The sequence below is a fragment of the Sus scrofa genome, chromosome 13 (assembly GCF_000003025.6).
Source record: "Sus scrofa isolate TJ Tabasco breed Duroc chromosome 13, Sscrofa11.1, whole genome shotgun sequence".
Classification (NCBI taxonomy): Eukaryota; Metazoa; Chordata; class Mammalia; order Artiodactyla; family Suidae; genus Sus; species Sus scrofa.
Genome location: NC_010455.5, coordinates 157,427,495 through 157,453,301, shown reverse-complemented (window position 1 = coordinate 157,453,301; position 25,807 = coordinate 157,427,495). Strand labels below are relative to the sequence as shown.

Genomic DNA, 25,807 nt, shown 5'->3' with positions numbered 1-25,807 from the left:
CAATGGAATACTCCTCAGACATTAAAAAGAATGAAACAATGGCATCTATAGCAATATGGAGGCAACCAGAGATTCTCATACTAACTCAAGTCAGAAAGATAAAGACAAGTACCATATGGTATCACATATGTGTGGAATCTAAAACACGGCACAAATGAACCTATCTACAAAACAGAAACAGACTCACAGACATAGAGAACAGACCTGTGTGTTGCCAAGAGGGAGGGATTGGGATGGACTGGGAGTTTGGGGTTAGTAGATGCAAAATGTATTACATTTAGAATGGATAAGCAATGCGATCCTACTGTATAGCAAAGGGAACTATATCCAATCTCTTATGACAGAACATGATGGAAGACAATATGAGAAAAAGAATGTGTGTGTGTATATATATGTATATACACACACATACATATACATACATATATATATAAATATGACTGGATCAACTTTGCTGCTGAAACTGACACAAGACTAAATCAACTAACTATAACAAAAAAAATTTTAAATGATGAATTTTACATTGTATGAATTTTCTTCAAGTATAAGACATTTCAGGAGGTTTTGAAAATTGAAAAGAGAGAAAGGAGTCTAAAGAAAGGTGAAACAGGGAGTTCCCATCGTGGCTCAGTGGTTAACAAATCCAACTAGGAACCATGAGATTGGGGGTTCAATCCCTGGCCTTGCTCAGTGGGTTGAGGATCTGGCGTTGCCATGAGCTGTGGTGTAGGTTGCAGATGCAGCTCGGATCCCACGTTGCTGTGGCTCTGGCATAGGTCAGTGGCTACAGCTCCGATTAGACCCCTAGCCTGGGAACCTCCATATGCTGCGGGAGCAGCCCAAGAAATGGCAAAAAGACAACAACAACAAAAGCGAAACAAGCAGAAGGCATAGTACATTAGAGGAACTGCCTAGAAAGAAACTTTGATCCCTAAGCCCAGACTGCACATTTGAAGAATCTCTTTGAATCATTTAAAATAAGTAATTAATATGATATGAAATTTATATCCAAGTAAAACTGTTAAATAAACAGGAGTATCTAGACCAAAAACAAACAAACAAAAACCAAGAAACTGATTTAAATCAAGAGTAAACAAATAAGTTTAAATATTACCTTCAAATATTCTGCTTTGCTTTTTTCAGTTTTACTGAGATGTAAGTGTTAAGTAAAATGGTAAGATATTTACTTATTTTTGGCCATGCCCATGGTGTGTGGAAGTCCCAGGCCACGCAATGAATCTGAGCTGCAGCTGTGGCAATGCTGGATCCCACTGCACAAGGTCAGGGATTGAATCTGTGCCTCCACATCAGCTCGAACAGCTGCAGACTGCTTATTAACCCACTGTGCCAGAGCGGGAACTTCTCAAATATTTCCTTTTTAAACAATTTTCAAATAAACTAAGAACATAAAGAAATTAATTGAAACCCACAGCCAATATAATACTCAACAGAAAAAAGCTGAAAGCCTTCCTACTAAAATCTGGAACAAGACAAGGATGCCCACTCTCACCACTTTTATTCAACATAATATTGGAAGACCTAGCCACAACAATCAAACAAAAGAAATAAAAGATATCCAAAATGGAAGAGAAGAGGTAAAACTGTCACTATGCAGATGACATGATACTATATACAGAAAACTGTAAGGACTCCACACGAAGAAAACTATTCAAATTGATCAATGAATTGTATCAGGATACTAGATTAACATTCAGAAATCGGTTGCATTTCTGTATACCAACAATGAAATAATAGAAAAGGAATATAAAAATACAATACCTTTTAAAACTGCATCCAAAAAATTAAATACATAGGAATAAAGCTGACCAAGAAGGTGAAAAATTTATATGCTGAGAACTATAAAACATTAATCAAGGAAATTAAAAAGGATTCAAAGAAATGGAAAGATAGTCCATGTTCCTGGATTGGAAGCAATCTACAGATTCAATGCAATCCCTATCAAATTACCCGTGACATTTTTCACAGAACTAGAACAAACTACTCAAAAATTTATACGGAACCATAAACGACCAAGAATTGCCAAAGAAATCCTGAGGAAAAAAAAACACAAGCAAGAGGCATAACTCTCCCAGACTTCAGGTAATATTACAGAGCCATAGTAATCAAGACAGTGGGGTACTGGTACCACAACAGACAGAAACAGACTATGGAACCCAGAAATAAACCCAGACACCTATGGTCAATTAATCTTATAAAATGGTAAAAAGACGGCCTCTTAAGCAAGTGGTGCTGGGAAAACTGGACAGCCACATGTAAATCAATGAAACTGGAACACATCCTCACACCATACACAAAAATAAACTCAAAATGGCTTAAAGACTTAAATGTAAGACAAGACACCATAAAACTCCTAGAAGAGAACACAGGCAAAACATTATCTGATATCAGCCATACAAATGTTTTCTTAGGTCAGTCTCCCAAAGCAACAGAAATAAAAACAAAAATAAATCAATGGGACCTAATCAAACTGACGAGCTTTTGCACAGCAAAGGAAACCATAAACGGAAAAAAAAAGGGAACCCTCCTACACTGTTGGTAGTAATGTAAATTGCTACAACCACTATGGAAACAGTATGGAGGTTCCTCAGAAAACTAAATAGACAACTACCATATGATCCAACAATCCCACTTCTGGGCATATATCTGGACAAAATCTTCTTTGAAAAAGATATATGCATCCCTTTGTCCACTGCAGCACTATTAACAACAGCCAAGACACAGAAACAATCTAAATGTCCATCAACAGATGAATGGATTAAGAAGATGTGGTACAGAAGCTCCAGTCGTGGCTCAGTGGTAACAAACTCGACTAGGACCCATGAGGATGTGGGTTTGATCCCTGGCCTCGCTTAGTGGGTTAAAGAATCTGGTGTTGCTGTGAGCTGCAGTCTAGGTCGCAGATGTGGCTCGGATCTGGCATTGCTGGGGCTGTGGTGTAGGCCGGCAGCTACAGCTCCAATTCAGCCCCTAGCCTAGGAACTTCCACATGCTGCACCTGCGGCCCTAAAAGGAAAAAAGAAAAAAAAGAAGGTACACACATACAGTAGAATACTCCTCGGCCAGAAAAAGAGAACAAAATAATGACATGTGCAGCAACACAGATGGAACTAGAGACTCATACTAAGTGAAGTAGGTCAGAAAGAGAAAGACAGATACCACATGACATCACTTATATCTGGAATCTAATATACAGCACAAACGAACCTTATCTATGGAAAAGAAACAAACTCATGGACTTGGAGAACAGCCCTGTGGTTGCCGAGGGGGAGGGAGTGGGATGGACAGGGAGTTTGAGATTAGTAAATGCAAACTATTGCATTTGGAGGAGATAGATAAGCAATGAGATCCTGCTGACTAGCACAGGGAACTATGTCTATTCACTTGTGATGGACATGACGACGTTAATGAGAGGAAAGAATGTATATATATATATATATGTATGACTGGGTCTCTTTGCTTTATAGCAGAAATTGACAGAACTCTGTAAATCCACTATAATAAAAATTTTTTTAAAAATTTAAAAATAAAAGGCAAAAAAAGAAGAAATTAATTGAATGGTTCACATACTACTTACTGAGTACAATGATAGCCTCGAACCTCAGGCTTTGGCTGGTGTTTCTTTAGGTGCTTGCTAAGCCCTGAGCCCCTGTGAAAAGACTTTCCACAAACTGAGCAAAGGTACTTGGACTCTCCTATAAAAAAATAAAACCATGTCACAAATCCAGAAATCAATCAGCTGTTCTTCCACACAGTGCTTTACATTATATTGTAGAAATTGTTTTACCAGGTGGACGTGTTTGGCATCCATCTTCTCAGAATAACAAACTATGTCAAAACCCTTATTTCCTCACAACTGTAGTATTAGTGAGGATACTACTACCCAAAGAATGTGAGAGGCTTGCATGATCATGTGAGTTATATAGAGTAGAGTTGTAAACGAGTCCTAGAACATCAGCCATTGCCACACAACTGCTTTAAAATCTTAAAGTAAGCATGTGCAAACTAAAAATTCTAGTAAAAATTATAAGCCACATACCAGATTGACAGTTACATTTGCCTACCACTTAACTTTTAAAAATCGAGACCATTTCTTTAGGTGTCCAGATATAAAAGATGTAAGACTTGGTACACATTTTTCTACACTGAGAGAAACAATGAAATATGTACACAAATAAGGTATCTCTAAATCTAGATTTAAGAACTTTCAAACCTTTCATTAATAAAGAACTGCACACACACAATCATCAGTATCAATATAAATCCTGAAATAATTGCAGCATAATCAATATACTAGTAACTTCATAGCATATAAAGTATAACTATGTCAATATAAAGTTCTCATTACCTGTGTGAATACTCATATGCTCTTGAAGACTCCTTTTGGTAACAAATGACTTAACGCATAGTTCACACTGGAACTGCTTTTGTGATTGGTGGAGACTCTGATGTAATTTTAGACCATGCTTGTATATAAAAGTCTTTCCACAGACCTAACACAGCACAAATGTTTAAACCAATTAAACCAGTAAAAGAGACAGAGGCTGTTTTTGAAGAATGAGGACAGAGAAACTAGAAGGCCATTTTAAATTAAAAACTTAAACTATAAACAAAATGACAGTTAAAATTCAAACAAGAGCCAACAAATATTGCTATCTTTCTTATATCCATGTGATCACTGGAAGAAGTCGACAGTCTCAAAAAACAAACAAAAAAACCCACCTTATGCAGTCCTTTGTAAAATTGGTAAACAATATATCTTATATTAAAAGTGACATGTGAGCATAATCAATATACTCACTTTTGGCTATACCAACTAGTCTCAAAAACTCTATGATGAAGAACCAGTATTTTTCTTTCCCAAATCCAATGGGGAGAGATTTTTGTTAAACACAATAAAAACATCACAACAATGTCAAATTGCCATGAGTTTCTACATGCTTACTCTCCATTTTCATACTTAATCTTCCACGAACCACAAATTTTAAGTAGTGCTATACTGAAAGACCAGAGGCCTAATTAACACTTAGTTTTTAACTTTATGAATAAAATGATACTCAGGACTTGGCTTTAAAATAACTGGAGGGGAAAGTAAGGGAATGACAGTACACATAAAACACAACTGATAACCAATGAACCTTCTTAAGGGTACATGACAGTCTATTCTATTCTCATGTTCTATTTTCATATAATACAAAGCTAATGAACAAAAAAACAAAACACACACACACCAAAAAAAAAAAAAGAGAGAGAGAGAAATATTAAAAATCTCACGGGTTCCAGGAGTTCCCATCATGGCTCAGTGGAAACAAACCTGACTAGTATCCACGAGGACTCGGGTTCGATCCCTGGCCTCACTTAGTGGGTTAAAGATCCAGCATTGCCTTGAGCTGTGGTGTAGGTTGCAGATGCAGCTTGGATCCTGCACTGCTGTGGCTGTGGTGTAAGCTGGCAGCCATAGCTCCAATCTGACCCCTAGCCTGAGACCTTCCACATGCCCTGGTTGCGACCTTAAAAAGAACTCCCCACCAAAAAAAAAAAAAAAAAAAAAAAAAAATCACTGGTTCCAAAACTGTTTTTTAAATAAAAACAGTGAGTTGTCCTTATATGCAAGGCCATAGGTGCTACTAGAAATCCTGCGGCATAAGGAGTTGCCAGGCTAGAGGTTGAATAGGAGCTGCAGCCACCAGCCTAAACCAGAGCCACAGCAACGCGGGATCCGAGCCACATCTGCAACCTACACCACAGCTCACAGCAATGCCGGATCCTTAACCCACTGAGCAAGGCCAGGGATCAAACCCGCAAACTCATGGTTCCTAGTCGGATTTTTTTTTTTTTTTTTCCGTCTTTTTGCCATTTCTTGGGCTGCTCCTGCGGCATGTGGAGGTTCCCAGGCTAGGGGTCTAATCGGAGCTGTAGCCACCGGCCTACCCCAGAGCCATAGCAACGGGGGAACCGAGCTGTGTCTGTGACCTACACCACAGCTCATGGCAACGCCAGATCCTAATCCACTGAGCAAAGCCAGGGATCAAACCCACAACCTCATGGTTCCTAGTCGGATTTGTTAACCACTGCGCCACAACGGGAACTCCAATCACAGAATTCTTTACTCAGAATCACATTTTGGCATTTAGGAACTCTCTATCCTCAGCTCTAGTGAAGGTCACACAGCTCTGGCAGAATTTTTGCTAAGATTTATTTAAGCCATAAGTTCCTTTTCAGTCCATGTTGGTCCTGCTAAAGGTGAAGGGTAATGGGGGTGATGAATTGGTTATCTCACCTAGTAGCTCCTCTGAATCCTAGCAAGCTTTACAAATACTCTAAATAGATTCATTTCAAAGTACAACTTCAGACAACAAATTAATGAACACAACTGGGAATCATCCTTGACCTAGGCAACAAATCAAAAGAGGTTATGGACTTCCTGCAATGTTTTACAAAAGTGACAGTGACTCCAGAATCAACTAGTCTTATCACCAATTAAATTTCAATCTTCTATAACAAATGTTATTGGTTTACCTGGCATGCATGTGGTTTTACACCTGTATGCTTTAACATGTGTATTCGAAGAGAATATAATTTAGGTAGTGTCCTTCCACATATGGAACATATAAACTCTCGTTTGGTTCTGCCTTTCTCAGATGATGATCCTGATGCCTCATTAGATGTGGAATTGGAAGAGGACGAAGCAGGTGCATCCTTCCTGGTATGTCGAATAAGGTGTGCTCTCAAGGAGGCACTGTACTGAAACTGTTTTTTACACAACTAAAAGGAAAAGTAAACAAAACTGTGTTTGAGTGTATTTCCAACTGTTAAATGAAACAACTCAGGCTTATATACTACATAAAATAAATAAATCAACGCACAGTACGTTAAGACTATAGATGTGAAAAAAAAGATTAACCCAGCCCCTCTACTCTTCAGAAGTTTATAATCTGACCATAGAATCAGGATTTACATGTAAACAGATGAAATATTTAAGAAGGAGGAGAAATCAGAATAATAAAGAAAGGTGTCATTAATGAGGCTGGGTCCTGAAGGCATGGTAAAAGAAAGACAAAGACAAGACTACTATCATCATATGAGCACTAACAGTTGTTAGGAAGAGCAAAAAATAGGGGCTGGAAAAAGTGGGAGGATAAAACTGATGGCCTTTGGATTTTACCCTATAGTTAGTTAGTGAGAACTCCTAAAAGTTTTTGTTCTTTATTTTAGGTATATATGTATGCATATATTTATTTGTTTATTTTTGGCCACACCTGAGGCATGTGGAAGTTTCAGGGACCAAACGTGCACCCCAGCAGCTACCTGAGCTGCTACAGTGATAATGCTGGATCCTTAACACACTGTGCCACCAGAGAACTCCATTATGTTCTTTATTTTAAAATCAAAGTTATATATGGTCAACATCTATACAGCCTTTTTTTAGAATAAATAATACTGGCTTTTGATCCACTACCTCTGCTTTTTATACTCTAAGTAATATGAATAATAGGTGACTCTCTTTTCACCTCTACATGTACACAAATCCTTCCTTATCACCTTACTTTCTTAATATAGCTTTATCGTCATTTTGATGAGTTCAATTACAAAGCATATTTGGATTATGTAAATGTTGCTACAACTGGGCCATACAGTATAATTTTCTTTCCTTTCTTCTTGTTTTTTTTTTCTTATTTCTCTTTTTATTTACTGCCAATTTATCATCAAACCCTTCCCTCAACTGTCTACTGAGAGAAGGTTTGAAACACATCACCTGGTAGGAGATCTCTGTCAACACATTGTGTCCCAACCGGGGGTGCCTGTTTTCCATGCTTGGATTCTTTGCAGACTGAACTCCATGTTTCCTGTGTTTTGCTCATTTGAGAGTTTGGGAGGCAAAACTTTGCAGACCTTGCATGTCTGAAACTGTTCTAAGATCATAGATACAGTTTGACTATTGATTCCAAGTTAGAAACAATTTCCTTTTAGAATTTTGGAGCTACTGTTCCTGTCTCCTAGCTTCCCTTGTTGTTATTGAAAGGCCTGAAGCCATTCCAACCCTCATCCTTTCTGTGAGCCTGATCATGTTTTTTTCTCTCTTGCAATTTATAAGATTTTCTTTGTCCCTTGATTATGAAATTTTATAATATATCCTGGTATAGATTTATTTTCATCCATGGTGCTGGGCATTCAACCAGCCCTTTTAACAAGACTTTATTTTCAATTTCTGAAATTCTTCTGTACTGCAGTAATCATTTCTTTCTCTCCATGCTCTCTTTTCAGAATTACTGAGCCATTACAAGACAACCTAGACCAAGCCTCTACATTTCCACTCCCTTCTCTAAACTGTCTTTTGCTTTATTTTCTGGGTTATTTAGTTAATTATATTTCCCATGTTTTTTCAGACTCTTGAGTGTTTTTCTTTTTGGCTGCTCTGCAGGCATATGGAGTTTCCAGGCCGGGGATCAGATCCAAGACAAAGTTGCGACATACACCAGATCCGTCAATCCAATGTGCCAGGCAAGGAATTAAATCTCCTTAAATCTCCGTCCTGACATTGTAGAGACAATCCCTTTTTGCCACAGTGGGAACTCCAGATTCTTGAGATTTTTATAGGATTATATATTTTACTCCTAAAAACTCTTCTGTTTACTTAATATGTCCTTTTAAAAACATAGTATCCAGGGAGAAAACCTTTTAGACTCAGCCATGGGAGACGGGATTAAGATGGTAGAAGAGAAGGACTGGAGCTCACCTTCTCTCATAAAAACGACAAAATTACAACCAAATGCTGAACAACCTTCAACCAAGTGGACCGGAAACTTTCAAAAAGAGATGCTACTCCAGAAGACAAAGAGGAGGCCACATCAACAGGTAGGAGAGGCGATCACATGATGAAAGCAACCCCATACCCGTCAGGTTAGCAGCCCACAGACTAGAAAGTAACTGTCACAGAGACGTGACCACAGGAGTGAGAATTCTGAGCCCCATGTCAGGTCCCCATGCCTGGGGATCTGGCTTTGGGAGAAAGAGTCCCTGGAGCACCAGGCATTGAAAGTCAGTGGGGTTTGTGTGCAGGAGCTCCACAGGTCTGGGGGAAATGGAGACCCCATTCCTGAAAGGTGCACACACTTTCATGTGCACTGGCATGGGTCCCAGGATAAAGCAGAGGTTCCATAGGAATCTGGGTCAAACCTGACTACAGTTCTTGGAGGATCTCCTGGGAAAACACAGGGTGACTGTGGCTTGTGTGGGGAAAGTATATTGGAGGCAAAGCTCTTAGGAATATTCATCAGCGTGCCTTTCTCTGGAGGTGGCCATTTTGGGAAATTCTGGCCCCACCCATCATTGCTGAGAAGTCCTAGTCCAAAGAACAATCCAGGTGGGATCACAGCCGCACCCATCAGTAAACAGGCTGCCTAAAGACCCCCCCCCAGGCACACAGCCACCTCTAATCTCATCCAGAGACAGAGCCCCACCCACCAGAGGGATAGGAATCAGCCCCACCTTCCAGTGGACAGGCACCAGTCCCTCCCATCAGGAAGCCTACAGCAAGCCCCTATACCAACTCAGCCAGAAGGGTGGCAGACACCAGAAATAAGAGGCTACAAATCTATTGTCTGAAAAGAGGAAGCCACACCAAAAACCTATAAAAATGAAAAGGCAGAGAACTGTAACTCAGAAAAGAGAGAAAGAAAAAAAAAAAAAAAAAAAACAAAAAAAAAACATCTAAGTGATCTGGAGATTATCAACCTCCAGGAAAAAGACTTTAGACTGATGATGCTGAAGATGATGCAAGACATTGGAAATAAACTGGAGGCAAAGACGATAATTTACAGCAAACACTAAGCAAAGAAATACAAGATTTAAAACTTAAGTGAGCAGAGATCCAAAATACAGTAACTTAAATAAAAAATTCATTAGAAGGAGCCAACAGCAGAATACAGGAGGCAGAAGAATAAATAAGCTAGGTGGAGGACAGACTAGTGGAAATCACTGATGTGAAACAGAAAAGAGAAAAAAAATTGAAAAGAAATTAAGAGAGTCTCAGAAAACTCTGGGACAAAGTTAAACACACCAATATCAGTAGTATATGGTGCCAGAAGGAGAAGAGAGAGAGAAAAGGACAAAAAAAAAATATTTGAAGAGCTAATACCAAAAAATTCCCTAATATGGGAGAAGAACCACTCACTCAAATTCAGGAAGAACAACGAGTACCATATAAAATAAACCTAAGGAGGAATACCCCAAGGCACATATTAATCAAACCGACCAAAATTAAAGACAAAGAGAAAATATTGAAAACAGCTAGGGAAAAGAAACAAATAACATACAAGGGAACCACAATAAGGTTATTGGCAGATTTTTCAGCAGAAACTCTGCAGGCCAGAAGGGAGTGGCATGATATGATGAAAGGAAAAAACCTCCAACCAAGATTACTCTACCCAGCAAGGCATTCATTCAGATTTGAAGGAGAAATCAAAAGCTTTACAGATAAGCAAAAGCTAAGAGAATTCAGCAACACCAAACCAGCTTTACAACAAATAATAAATGGACCTCACTAGGTAGAAAAAAAAAGGCCACAACTAGAAACAAAAATACCACAAATGGGAGTTCCCGTCTTGGCACAGTGGAAACAAATCCAACTAGGAACCATGAGGTTTTGGGTTCAATCCCTGGATTAACTCAGTGGGTTAAGGATCAGGCGTTGCAGTGAGCTGTGGCACAGGTCGCAGACTCGGCTTGGATCTGGCACTGCTATGGCTCTGGCGTAGGCCAGCGGCAACAGCTCCGATTAGACCCCTAGCCTGGGAACCTCCATATTCCATGGGTGTGGTTCTAAAAAGACAAAAAAATAAAAACCCACAAATGAGAAGCCTCACCAGTAAAGGCATATATACAGTAAAAGGAGGAAATCATCCATGCGCAATTATGCTATCAAAATCAGCAACAGTGACAAGAGGAAGGTACAAAGGCAGGACACAAGAGATGCACTTGCAGTTAAGAGAACAACAACTTAAAACAATCTTGTATTATATATATAGACTCCTATATCAAAACTTTAGGGTGACTGTAAACCAAAAATCTACAATTGACACACACACAAATAAGAAAAATCAACTCAAATACAATACCAAAGGTAGTCATCAAACCACAAGAGAAGAGAACAAGAGAAAGGAAGAAAAAAGAGCAACAAAAACAAATCCAAAACAGTTAATAAAATGGCAATAAGAACATACATATCAATAATTACCTTAAATGTTCGTGGACTAAAGGCTGCAACCAAAAGACAAAGACTGGCCGAATGGATACAAAAACAAGACCCATATATACGCTGTCTTCAAGAGACCCACTTCACTTCTAGGGACACATACAAATTGAAAGTGAGTGGATGGAAGAAAACATTCCATGCAAACGGAAATCAGAAGAAAGCTGGAGAAGTAATACTCATATCAGACAAAACAGACCTTAAAATAAAGATTATGAGTCAAAGAAGGACATTACATAATGATCAAAGGAGCAATCCAACAAGAAGATAGAACAACTGTAAATATGTATGCACCCAACATATGATCATCTCAATATATAAGGCAAACCGCTGACAACCTTAAAAAGAGAAACTGACAATAACAAAATTATACCAGGGGACTTTAACACACCACTTACAGCAATAGACAGATCATCCAGACAGAAAGTCAGCAAGGAAACACAGGCCCTAAATGAAGCATCAGACTAGTGGATTTAAGAGATATTTATAGGACATTCCATCCAAAAGCAGCAGAATACACATTCATCTCAAGTGCACATGGAGCATTCTGTGGGACTGATCACATTCTGAGCCACAAATCAAGCCTTAGTAACGTTAGGAAAACTGACATCATATCAAACATCTTTTGTGATCACAATGCCATACAACTGGAAATCAATAAGAAAAAAACTGCAAAAAACACAAACACGTGGAGACTAAACAACATGCTACTAAACAACCAATGGATCACTGAAGAAGTCAAAAAGGAAATTTAAAAATACCTAGAAGCAAATGACAACAAAGATAAGACACTCCAAAACCTATGGGATGCAGCAAAAGCTGTTCTAAGAGGCAAGTTTATAGCAATACAAGCCTACCTAAGAAAACAAGAGTAATCTCAAATAAACAACCTAATGTTACATCTAAAGCAGATAGAAAGAAAAGAACAGTTAGGACCTAAGGTTAGCAAAAGGAAAGAAATCATAAAGATCAGAGCAGAAATATATGAAACAGAAATGAAGAAAAGATCAATGAAACTAAAAGCTGGTTCTTTGAAAAGACCAACAAAAATCAGTAAAACTTTAGCCAGACGTATCAAGAAAAAAAGAGTGGATTCAAATAAAAAAAATTAGGAGTTCCTGATATGGCGCAGTGGAAATGAATCTGACTAGGAACCATGAGGTGCAGGTTCAATCCCTGGCCATGCTCAGTGGGTTAAAGATCCGGTGTTGCTGTAAGCTGTGGTGTAGGTTGTGGACGAGGCTCAGATCTGGTGTTGCTGTGGCTCTGGTCAAGGCCAGCAGCAACAGCTCTGATTTGACCCTTATCCAGGAACCTCCATACGCTGTGGGTGTGGCCCTAGAAAGACAAAAAAAAGAAAGAAAGAGAGGAAGGAAGGAAGGAAAAATAAAGAAAAAGAAAAGAAAAGAAAAGAAAAAAACTTACAACAAACAGAAGTCCAGGACCAGATGGCTTCACAGGCGAATTCTATCAAACATTTAGAGAAGAACTAACACCTATTCTTCTGAAACTATTCCAAAAAAATGCAGAAAGGACACTCCCAAACTCATTCTACAAGGCCACCATCAATCACCCTGATACCAAAACCAGGTGAAGATACCACAAAAAAAGAAAATTACAGACCAATTTCACTGATGAACATAGATGCAAAAATCCTCAACAAAATACTAACAAACTGAATCCAACAATATATTAAAAGACTCTACATCATGATCAAGTGGGATTTATTCCACGGATGCAGGATTCTTCAATATCCACAAATCAATCAGTGTGATACACCACATTAATAAACTTAAGAATAAAAACCTTACAATCCTCTCAAAAGAAGCAGAAAAAGCCTTTAACAAAATTCAACACCCATTTCTTTCTTTCTTTCTTTTTCTTTTTTTTTTTTTGTACTTTTTTTGTCTTTTCTAGGGCTGCACCCACGGCATATGGAGGTTCCCAGGCTAGGGGTCCAATTGGAGCTCTAGCCGCCAGCCTACACCAGAGCCACATTGACGCAGGATCCGAGCCACATCTGCAACCTACACCACAGCTCATGGCAATGCCGGATCCTTAACCCACTGAGGCGAGGCCAGGGATCGAACCTACAACCTCATGGTTCCTAGTCAGATTCGTTAATCACTGAGCCATGATGGGAACTCCCCAACACCCATTTCTGATTTAAAAAACCCTTCAGAAAGTGGGCACAGACGGAACCTAACTCAACATAATAAAGGCCATATATGACAAGCCCACAGTTAACATCATTCTCAATGGTGAAAAGCTGAAAGAATCCTCACTAAGATCAGGAACAATACAAGGATGTCCACTCTCACTGCTACTATTCAACATAGTTTTAGAAGTCCTAGCCATGGCAATCAGAGAAGAAAAATATAAAAGGAGCCCAAATTGGAAAGGAAGAACTATCACTATTTGCAGATGACATGACACTATACCTAGAAAATCCGAAAGATGCTACCAGAAAACTGTTAGAGCTCATCAATGAATTTGGCAAAATCGAAGGATACAAAATTAACACACAGAAATTGACTGCATTTCTAAATACTAACAATGAAAGATCAGAAAGAGAAATTAGGGAACCAATCCCGCTTACCATCACATCAAAAAGAATAAAATATTTAGGAATAAACCTACCTAAAGAAACAAAAGACCTGTACTCTGAAAACTGTAAGACACTGATGAAAGACATCAAAGATGACACAAATAGATGGAAAGACATACCATGCCCTTGCACTGGAAGAGTCAATATTATCAAAATGACTATACTACCTAAAGCAATCCACAGATTCAATGAAATCCCTATCAAATTACCAAGGACATTTTTCACAGAACTAGAACAAAATATCTTAAAAGTTTGTTTGGAAGCACAAAAGACCCAGAAGAGCCAAAGACATGCTGAAAAAGAAAAATGGAGCTGGATGAATCAGGCTCCCTGACTTCAGACTATACTACAAAGCTACAGTCATCAAACCTTATGGTACTGGCACAAAGACAGAAATATAGATCAGTGGAACAGGATAAGAAGCCTAGAATTAAACTCACATACCCACAGTCAACTAATCTATGATGAAGGAGGCAAAATAAACAATGGAGAAAAGACAGCTTGTTCAATAAGTGGTGCTGGGAAAACTGGACAGCCACATGAAAAAGAATCAAATTGGAACACTTCCTAACACCATACACAAAAATAAACTCAAAATGGATTAAAGACCTAGATATAAGACCAGACACTATCAAACTCTTAGAGGAACACACAGGCCAAACATTCTCTGACATAAACCACAGCAGTATCTTCTCAGATCCACCTCCTAGAGTAATGACAGTAAAAACAAAAATAAACAAGAGAATTAATTAAACTTGAAAGTTCTGCACAGCAAAGGAAACCCTAAACAAAATGAAAAGACAACCCACAGAATGGGAGAAAATCTCTGCAAATGAATCAACTGACAAGGGATTAATCTCCAACATTTATAAATACCTTCTGCAGCTCAATACCAAAAACAAAAAAAAAAAAAAACAAAAAAAAAAAAACACCCCATCAAAAAATGGACAGAAGATGTAAACAGACAATTCTTCAAAGAAGACAAATGGATGGCCAAAAAACACATGAAAAGATGTTCAACATCACTCATTATTAGAGAAATCCAAATCAAAACCACTATGAGGTACCACCTTGCACCAGCCAGAATAGCCATTATCAAAAAATCTACAAACAGTAAGTGCTGGAGAGGGTGTGGAGAAAAGGGAACCCTATTACAGTGCTGGTGGGAATGTAATTTGGTACAACCAAAGTGGAAAACAGTTTGGAGATTCCTCAGAAAACTAAAAATAGAATTACCATTTGATCCAGCAATCCCATTCCTGGGTATCTAACCAGAGAAAACCATGACTCGAAAAGACATATGTACTCCAGTGTTCACTGCAGCACTATAAACAATAGCCAAGACATGGAAACAACTTAAATGACCATCGACAGAGGAGTGGATCAAGAAGATGTGATACATATACACAATAGAATCTTAGCAATTAAAGGGAAAGAAATAATGGCATTTGCAGCAACATGGATGGACCTAGAAATTATCAGGCTAAGTGAAGTCAGTCAGTGAGACAACAACATCATATTCTATCACATGTGGAATCAAAAAAAGGACAGAATGAACTTCTTTGCAGAACAGATACTGACTCAGAGACTCTGAAAATATTCAGGTTTCCAAATGAGACAGGTTTGGGGGTGGCGGGATGCACTGAGAGTTTGGGATGGAAATGCTATAAAATTTGGTTGTGATGATCATTGTACAACCATAAATATAATAAAATTCACTGATTAATAAAAAAGAGGGAAAAATAAAAAGCAAACATAGCATCCAATTATTGTTTCACTTCTCTAAACTTTTCGTTTATTTCTAATTTAATCATATTTTGTGTTTAGAGTTTTATGTGTGTGTGTTTTTTCAGTTTTCTTCTCACTGAATAGTCTTGGACTCCTCAAATTTGCTTTTTGCTTGAAATAGTTATAAGTCTGTATACTTGATGTCTATTCACATTTCCCACAGGCTTTGCTTAGCAGTATCTTTAGGTCTTTTGTTACTGCGCTTCTGACTTCTCATCTCTAAAAGGTCTTTTTAAGGCTAAAGGTCTGGCTGCTAACCTTCTGGGACCTGAGTAGGGAAAGAGAACCTCTGAAAGGAGTCAATATTCAGTATATTAGCTTTTACATTCCCCTGTCTGGCATATAATACATTTACTCTCACTGTTCACAATGTTCCCTAGAGCAGCTGTGGTTTTATCTTTTCCAGATGGTGAAAGACAGGTCTTTGGCTAAAGGAGTGGTGGCAGTGATTTACTTGCTTCTCTTTTTGTTGTTTTTTTTGGTTTGTTTTTGGGACTGCACCTGCAGCACGTGGAAGTTCCCAGGCTAGGGATCAAACCTGTGCCACACAGTTACTGCAGTGACAACACCAAATCCTTAGCCTGCCACACCACAAGAGAACTCCTACTGTCATCTTACTAAGGTATAAGGAGGAAACAGTGGTAAGTCTATTAAAATTTTTTATGGCAAGAAAATGACATGTATGAATCAGAAGGTGATTCCTATAAGCAATACAGGGAGACAGAGAGAGAATACAAATGGTAGGGTAATAACGAAGCATACATTAGATTCTATTTATAATGAAGTTCACGACATCTTTAATTACTTACGGGACACTTGTAATCTCTAGCTCTTTCGTGTTTCAGTATGTGCTTTATAAGGGCATATCGTCTCTGAAAAAGCATTCCACATTCCCCACATTTATGGGATGTTTCTTCTTCAGCATTCTCTTTAGCATCCCTTTTTGGCTGTTTCATCTTTTTTCCTCTTTGAACTAATTTCTGAGCCACCTAATTAAGGGACAAAAAAATACAATCTAAATAAACATACTCACTTTGTAAATTTATTTATTTACTTTTTATTTTTTTGGCCACACCCAACCAACAGGTAGAAGTTTCCAGGCCAGGGATTGAACCTGAGCCACAGCAGTAACTCAAACCACAGCAATGACAACGCTGCTGAGTCCTTAAAAAACTGCTAGGCCAGCAGGGAACTCCTTGTTTCATTTTTAAAATCATAACTATCTCAAATTCACATTACCTTATTAATACTGGTATTCTAAACATTAAGCGACTTTCCTGTACCCACTCCCCTTCCCCTTAAAATAATTTTCACCATAAGTTTATCAGTAGAATGCTTTCAACTTAAAGCTAAAACTACAAAGGTGAACTCTTTTTTTTAATCATACCTGTTGAACTGCTGACTTAGGCATGGCTTTCCGTTTTTGTAGTTTTTTCTCCATTCCTTTGTGTAGTCGGATATATCCCCCTTCGTTAACAGAACGCTGCCGAAGCCTGCTTCTGTAAGTATCATCATCGGGGCCAAGGTCTGTCTGTGCTGTTGGTGCATCGAGACTTTCCGGATCTTTTAAAGACTGGCCAAGGTTCTGCCTCTGATCTGAAATGTCTTCCACACAGATATCCTCAGTTGCTGTGTCATCTCCCATATCACTGTTTTCTGGAGCTCTACTGACTATATTCTCTTTAGAAAGCTTAAGATGAATGTTAGAACGTATGCTATCTTCTCTGCTGTTTAGAGTTTCCAGTTCTGTCTGGTTGGTTTTTGCTACTAAGTCAAGAGACCCCAGGTGGGAATCAGTTACACAGCCTACAGTTGACAGAGTGGCCTCGGCCTGTGAAGAAACCTGGGGCTCAGACTGTGGTTCTAGATCTCCATTCTGCTCAGCTTCTGGCAGTTCTCCATTCACCAGTAGTACAATTTCACAATCCCCAAGTTCAGTAGATAAAGCTGTTGTGGTTCCCTCGCTGCTAGCCACAGGAGGTGCTGGACCTCCACTATGTTCTGGTAAGTCTTGTGTAGATGCAACTGTTTGTACTTCACCCTTCTTATATACTGTTAGCTGCTTCTCTTCCATTAGTTTATGTACACTCTCACAGATTTCTAAAACTTCTGACATGAAAAGATGACGAGCCAAGATGGCTACATCAGCCATGCTACAGAAGTCAAAACTTAGCACAGAAGTATAGGCAAATTCCAGTAAAGGAAGGAAGCTAGCCTTACAAAAACCTATGTAAAACAAGAAAATGAAGGACAAAAAGTCAAATCACCACTAAAATGCCTTGTAAGAACAATTAATATATGACTATGACAACATAGAATAAAAAAGCAAATATCCATTTATTCTGTAATTAAACACCCTGTATTTGTTCTGTGTTCTGGTTGCATATTAAGCCTTGACTAACTCACTTCTACGAGCCGAGTCTCTCAATACCTAAAATAGAAAATAATATCAGACTTACTACCTCAAAGAGTTGTTGTAAGGCAGTCATTTTCAAATTGTACTCCTTAGAACCCCGGGGATTCCTCAAATTCCCCTCAAGAAACAGCTGCTGGAGAATGGAGGGTGAAAAAAGAGAAGGAGGCAGGTGAGTAGGCAGGGTTCAACCAACCTGTCTCCTAACCTCACTGCAGTAAGTATAGCTCTATATTTTAATAACAGAAGTCCATATAAAAATTTGATTGTGAACAAAGGGTCCTAATACTAAAAATTAAAAAACAAAGTCTAAGGCTCTATTTTAAGTACTCAATTCTGCCTTTGTAAGCTGGAAAGAGAAGCCATTTTATGCACACAGGTGGCCATGGCTGTTTTGTAATACAACTTTATTTACAAAAAGGGAAGGAAAGGAGGACTGGCCTTTGGACTATAGTTTGCTTATCCTTGGTCTAAGGAATAAGATAATGACTAGTCATATGAGGTACTGGGTTCTCATTTTATGTGAGAAAATAAGATCAGTTTATTTCTTTTCTACCTTCTCAGTACTTCACTTTCAAAAGCTATTTTTAATATTCACATGATTCAAAAAATCAGAAGATTACACAGTGAGAAGTCCAACTCCATCTCCATTAGCCAGTATGATTAAGAATTTGTACAGTTTTCTAGAGCCTTTGTATACAAATATTCTTATTCCTCCTTCTTATAGTAGGTGTCACAGCACACATATTTTTCTGTACCTTGCTTTTCTCATACAATAATTTATCTTGAGATCTTTTATTAAAATACAGAGAGCCAAAGCAACCACTTAAAAACTCATGTTTGCTGTGTTTTTCAGTTATGACTCAGATGCGGTCCTTTTACACAAGCAAATAGGGGATAAACAAGTATACACGGAAGCCTAAAATTGTGAGATGTATTAGGAGTCAAGTTGAAAGCCGGGGAGACTATACAAGAACATTACTATCATGGCTAATTCAGCCATTCCTAGGGAAGCTGATAATTAAGTAGGCTGAAGCCATATTAATTCTGCTACAAATTATGAAATCAAGTTAAATAAGCTTGAGGTAAGAAAGAATATTTATTTTATAAAAAGACCCATACCAACAAAATAATGTATTCTGGTTGTTATATATCTAGTACCTTTTTAATTTCTAAGTTGGAGTCATAAGAAAAATTTCCCATGAAAGTATTAACACTCCTCTAAATAACTTTAAATATGAAAAACCATTTTTTCAAAGATACATGTCAAATGTTTACTGTAAAATACTACAAAATACAAATGAAAATAAGAAAAAAAAGAAACCCACTCATAACCCTACTGCCACAAGTTAATAGGCCGATAATTTTGGCATTTTTTTATCCCTACCCTTTTTATATACACATACTCTGCAAAAAAAATAATAATAATCAAAATAAAATGAACACTTTGGCAAAATGAAGAAGCTCTAGAGACGTTAGCTAATAATGTGAATATGGTTACTAACACCACTGAACTGCACACTTAAATAGAGTAAAAGGGTAAACTTTATGTCGTGCTTTTTAAACAATTTAAGAAGTGGACTGCAATAGTTATAGATAGCAATACTATGTCAGGGATGACTATATACAGTAGTATGGCAGACAAAAATATCCTGATTGACCCACTTTTTCTTTTCCTTTTTTTGTTTTTTTTTTTTTGTTTTTTAAGGCCACATTTGCTGCATATGGAGGTTCCCAGGCTAGGCACTGAATCAGCTGCAGCTGCTGGCTAACTCCACAGCCACAGCTAAACGGGATCCGAGCCATGTCTGCAACCTCCACCACAGCTCACAGCAACGCCGGATCCTTAACCAACTGAGTGAGGCCAGGGATCAAACCCGCAACCTCATGGTTACTGGTTGGGTTCATTAACCACTGAGCCATGAGGGGAACTCCACTTTTTTTGCTTTTTTAGGGTCACACCCCAGGCATATGGAAGCTCCCAGGCTAGGGGTCAAATCGGAGCCACAGCTTCCAGCCTTCGCCACAGCAACAGCAATACGGGATCCAAGCCGCATCTGCAACCTACACCACAGCTCACAGCAGTGCCAAATCCTTAACCCCCGAGCAAGGCCAGGAATCAAACCCATATCCTCATGGATACTAGTTGGGTTGGTTACCGCTGAGCTGCAACAGGAACTCCCAAAATACTTTTTTTTCTTTTTGTGGAAGTTGACAAGCTGCTTTTACAGTTCATATGGAAAAGCAAAGGGTTCTGAATAACTAAGACCTACTTGAATTAAGAGCGTTAGAAGACTTTCCTTACTATGATAAAACTAAGGTAATTAAGACCAAACAATAATAGCATGGAAGGAGACAACCAGTAGACTTAGAACAAAGCCTAGATCAGTAACAAATGTGAAATTTTGTTTTGTAGGAGAATTTGCATGGAAGATGGGTAGGAAAAGGATGAGTTTACACTAAATGGTTCTGAGACAAGTGATGATCAAAATGGGAAAAAATGAAATCAAACACCTACCTCACCCATCAAATAAATAAATTCCAAATAGATTAAAAGTTACATATGAAAGAAAAACTATAGATCAATCTATGAAAACATTTTTATGAGGAAATACAGAATTTTTTTTGGCCAAACCCGAGGCGTGCAGAAGTTCTGGGGCCAGGGATTGAACCTGTACCACAGCAGTGACAAAGCTGGATCCTTAAGCCACTGTGCCACCTGGGAACTCTGGGAAGAATTTTGTTTAAAGCATAAACCACATAAAGGAAAACACTGATGAATTCAACTGCATTCAGTCAGATAATTAGAAAACAGATGTGCTTTTTTTTTTTTTTGGTCTTTTCAGGGCCACACCAAAGGCTTATGTCGGTTCCCAGGCTTGGGTCGAATTGGAGCCACAGCTGTCGGCCTACACAACAGCCATAGCAATGCCTGATCCAAGACACGTCTGCAACCTACACCAGAGCTCACGGCAACACCAGATCCTTAACTCACTGAGCAAGGCCAGGGATCGAATCTGTGTCCTCATGACACATGGTCAGATTTGTTTCTGCTAAGCCACAACGGGAACTCCCAGATGCGCAATTAAATAATCGTTTTTTATACTTCACATATATTTTACAAATAATCTAAACATTTAAAAATTAAACATTTTAATAATGTCTACTTCACCTGCTATTGGGTAACATCATATTTAATGAATAATATATAAAACTAAGCATATGTAATGAAGAATAAATGAGATATTTTGTTGGAATAATAATAGGATGCTGTGCTGCAGTTATTCTGGGGCAGACATTTCATTTGCTAGAAGTTACTGAGAAACTGGAAAAGAGCAACACTCATACCTTTTTCTCTTTTTGCTTCAGATGCGTAACCGATAAGGAAAAAATTCCAAAGCTAACACATCAAAAGACTACACTTGCAGAGTTTCCAATGTGGCTCAGTGGGTTAAGGACTTGACGTTGTCTCTGTGAGAATGTGGGTTCCATCTCTGGCCTCAGTCAGTGAGTTAAGGATCCAGAGTTGCCACAAGCCTCGGCAGAGGTAACGGCTATAGCTCCAATTCGACCCCTGGCCTGGGACCTTCCATGTGCCACATGTGCAGCCCTAAGATGGAAAAAAAAAAGTCTACACTTGCCAGTTCCTTGCACACAGTGGATGCCTAATAAATATGTTTCAGTAATTAAACATATAGTTACTGTTAAGGAAAAATGTATGAATTTGTCTTCCCAGAATCGGTGGGGTAGAAAAGGATCAGTGGTTAACCAGGAAGGTATTTATATACCTGGATAAAGTCACTTTTTTGTTTCAGAAAGGGCAAATGACATTTCACACAGTGGTGTCAGTAATTCAAGAGTTACAGCAAGTTAATATTATAAGGAAATGTATAAATAAGGTTACCTATTTTAATTCTTCCTAAATTTTCATTTGTTGACTCCTAAGCCAATACATAAACTCTAGTGAGGCCAAAAGAAAGTCAAATTATTCATTTACAACAACAACAACAACAACAATAATAATACCAAAGAAATAAAACAATACCTGGCATTCTGACTATTCTATACTGACAATTTCATTATTGAATTTAATGAATAATAACGATTAATCTCAAAAAGTGAAAAACAACAGACCTCCAGAAATTCTCTGTAAGTGGACATTCTACAATGTAAGATTCAGGCAGTCAATTTTAAAATAATGCATGAACTTAGTATAATAACACTAAATACAGTTACGGATTTCTCTCAAACTGTTTTTAAGCATAAATCCCAGAAATTCTACTACTACCACAACTGTCTCACCTAATGGGTAGTGCTGGGAAATGACAGCCTTTTCATAACTCTACCTGGGAAACCTTACTGAAAGGAAGGACCTTTCCGTTCAGCTTAGACTGTTGGTATAAGTGTTTCTCCCACTTGAGCATAAATCCTGAGTTTGTAGGACACCCCTCCCTTCAGTATGTACTTACTAATAGAAAACAATATTAGAAAATTCTTACCAGAAAGATCCACCACTGCCTCATGACTGGAAACAGCTCCTTTCTCAATAAAAAGATCTCGAAAATATTCACTATTAGCTGACAGAACAGATTTATGAGCTTTGTATTCTTCTCCTTCAATTAACAAAGTAACATCACAGAACTGGTTAGAGAGTCTCTGTTCATTCAGTTGTTTTAAGACAGCCTGACAATGTTTTGGAGAAGAACGTTTCACCACTCCTTTGGTGTCGACCTACCAAAATAAGTTTGAGACCAAGAACTATATTACATATCATCTGTATTTTTACCGTTAACAGAATTTAAAACAAGACACTGTATTCCTTTGTAAAAGATTCCACTAATTAATGTGAACAAATAACCTGATATTCTTTACTACCTATATATTTAAATAATAAAATGTTCTGGAGTTCCCATCATGGCACAGTGAAAACGAATCCAGCTAGGAACCATGAGGTTGCAGGTTCAATCCCTGGCCTTGATCAGTGGGTCAAGGATCCAGCGTTGCTGTGAGCTGTGGTGTAGGTCGCAGACACGGCTCAGATCTGGTGTTGCTATGGCTGTGGTGTAGGCCAGTGGCTATAGCTCCGATTAGACCCCTAGCCTCGGAACTTCCATATGCCGCGGATGCGGCCCTAAAAAGATTAAAAAAAATAATAATAATAGTAAGATGTTCTATTTTCTGTTATATTCATTCTACTGGACCAAATAAAAACCTGCATCTCATTTCTTGCTGCCTCCTGGTATCAGTCAGAAATTTACTTGATGATGTAAGAAACTAACACAGGGAAAAAACAAAGACCTAGCCAGCTTACTTTTACCTTGCTTCATGACCCAGAGTCTGCTTCCAGAAATGTATTATGTCTACCTGCACCAATACACCATTAAAAAGAAAAGAGGACGAGTAATTAAGAAATAAACAAGTTACATTCTGATGAGAAGAAATCACAGGAATATTAGTTTTATTTATTTATTTAGGCTGCACCTGAGACATGAGAAGTTTCCAGGCCAGGGATTGAACCCTTGACACAGCAGCAACCCAAGCCATTGCAGTAACAATGAGTCCTTAACTCAAGTCCTTAACCCACTGCACCACAAGGGAACTGCCAACAGGAATGTTTATGATTAAGTAAGAGGCAGTATTAAACTTACAGCACATATAACAACATAGTGCATTACTTTAGATATAGACCTGCTTAAAATTTTAATGACAGTGCCAAGAGTCAAGCAGTTTCAGTGGTTTTAAAAAGAAATTCAGGAAGACTATAAATGCCAATATACTAATTACAAACATTAAAGCTGAATGGAAAGTTCCACTTACAAATACAAGTTCATGTTTGGATACTGGCTTCTTTTTCGCAGGCTTGGAAGCTGTAGTTGGAGGTGAAGTAAAGTTGCTCAGGTCATCCTCCGATTCATTACTTTCGTCTCCAGATTCAAGGTCTAGTCCCAATTCTTCCAACATTTCCGAAGTATCTGATATTGGACGGGAACGATCTAATTTCTCCTGACATTTGCTACACTGTTTAATGTAATCTTTGACTTGCTTTAATATACCTACAATAAAACAAAAATTAACAAGTCATATTTGGAGTTCCTGCTGTGGTGCAGAGCAAATGAATCCAACTAGGAACCATGAACTTTCTGGGTTGATTCCTGGCCTCGCTCAGTGAGTTAAGGATCCAGCATTGCCATGAGCTGTGGTGTAGGTCACAGACACGGCTCAGATCCTGCATTGCTATGGCTGTGGTATAGGCCGGCAGCTACAGCTCCGACTGGACCCCTAGCCTGGGAACCTCCATATGCCACGAGTGTGGCCTTAAAAAGCAAAAAAAAAAAAGCAAGTCAAATTTAATACTGCTCTCATTTGAAAACTGAAGATTATATTGTTGGTTAATCTGTGTACACTAATGTATATTCAAGTGCGTGTGTACAGACATATACATGCCCATAGTACGAAAAAGTGAATTCTTTTTTTTTGTTTGTTTTTTGCTTTTTTAGGGCCGTACCTGCAGCATATGGAAGTTCCCGGGCTAGGAGGTCAAATTGGAGCTTCAGGTGCTGGCCACACCACAGCCACAGTAATGCCAGATCTGAGCTGCATCTGCAACTTACACCACAGCTCACGGCAACTCCAGATCCTTAACCCACTGAGCGAGCCCAAGAATCAAACCTTTGTCCTCATGGATACTAGGTTGGGTTTGTTACGGCTAAGCCACAATGGGAACGCCTTTTAGAATTTAAGGTAGCTTTTTTTTCAAAGATATAAATGATTATTTGTTTCCATGCTGATATAGACTGTTTTGTTGTTTACTCTTATTGATTTACCCACTATATAAGATGATTATGTAGCGCTATTTCCACATGAGTTTCAACTCATTCATGTAATAGGAACAATATGAAATTGCCAATATTCAACTGTTTTTGACCTTTAAAAACAATAATATAAAAATGGGGTTTGGAGTTCCCATTGTGGCTCAGTGGGTTAAGAACCCATGAGGATGTGGGTTCAATCCCTATCCTTGCTCGGTGGGTTAAGGATCCATTGTTGCTGTGAGCTATGGTGTAGGTCGCAGATGCAGCTCAGATCTGGCATTTCTGTGGCTGTGGCATAGGCCAGCAGTCGCAGGTCTAATTTGACTCCTAGTCTGGAACTTCCAAATGCTGCAGTGTGGCCTTAAAAAGAAAAAAGATACAACTCAACAGCAAAAAAAGCCAAAAATCCAATTGAAAAATGGGCAAAAAACCTGAATAGACATTTCTCCAAAGATACAGATAGCCAACAAGCATATGAAAAAATGCTCAACATCACAGATTATTAGAGAAATACAAATGAAAGCTACTATGTGGTACCACCTCACACCAGTCAGAACGACCATCATTAATAAGTCCACAAATAACAAATGCTGGAGAGGGGGTGTGGAAAAAAGGGAACCCTCCTACACTGTTGGTGAAATGTAAATTGGTACCACCGCTACAGGAACAGTATGGAGGTACCCTAGAAAACTATACATAGAACTACCATATGACCCAGCAGTCCCACTCTTGGGCATACATCCGGACATTCTTGGGCATATACCCAGGCAAAAACTTTCCTTGAAAAACACACATGCACCCATATGTTCACTGCAGCACTATTCACAATAGCCAAGACATGGAAACAACCTAAATGTCCATCAACAGATGAATGGATTAAGAAGATGTGGTGTACACACACGCAGACACATATACAT

The 25,807-nt window shown here is 38.5% G+C and overlaps 1 protein-coding gene across 2 annotated transcripts in view; it reads right to left on the bottom strand.

Annotated features, from left to right (window-relative positions):
* The window catches only part of ZBTB11 (zinc finger and BTB domain containing 11), a 38,193-nt gene that overhangs the window by 6,915 nt on the left and 5,471 nt on the right, over window positions 1-25,807 (bottom strand). For both annotated transcript variants that reach the window (XM_003132695.5, XM_021070501.1), the window contains exons 2-8: window positions 23,896-24,131; window positions 22,578-22,809; window positions 17,053-17,891; window positions 16,475-16,654; window positions 6,538-6,783; window positions 4,367-4,511; window positions 3,596-3,713 (exon numbers count right to left, since the gene is read on the bottom strand). In XM_003132695.5, the coding sequence (XP_003132743.1) occupies window positions 3,596-3,713; window positions 4,367-4,511; window positions 6,538-6,783; window positions 16,475-16,654; window positions 17,053-17,891; window positions 22,578-22,809; window positions 23,896-24,131 (1,996 nt within the window). The remainder of the gene's footprint in view (window positions 1-3,595; window positions 3,714-4,366; window positions 4,512-6,537; window positions 6,784-16,474; window positions 16,655-17,052; window positions 17,892-22,577; window positions 22,810-23,895; window positions 24,132-25,807) is intronic.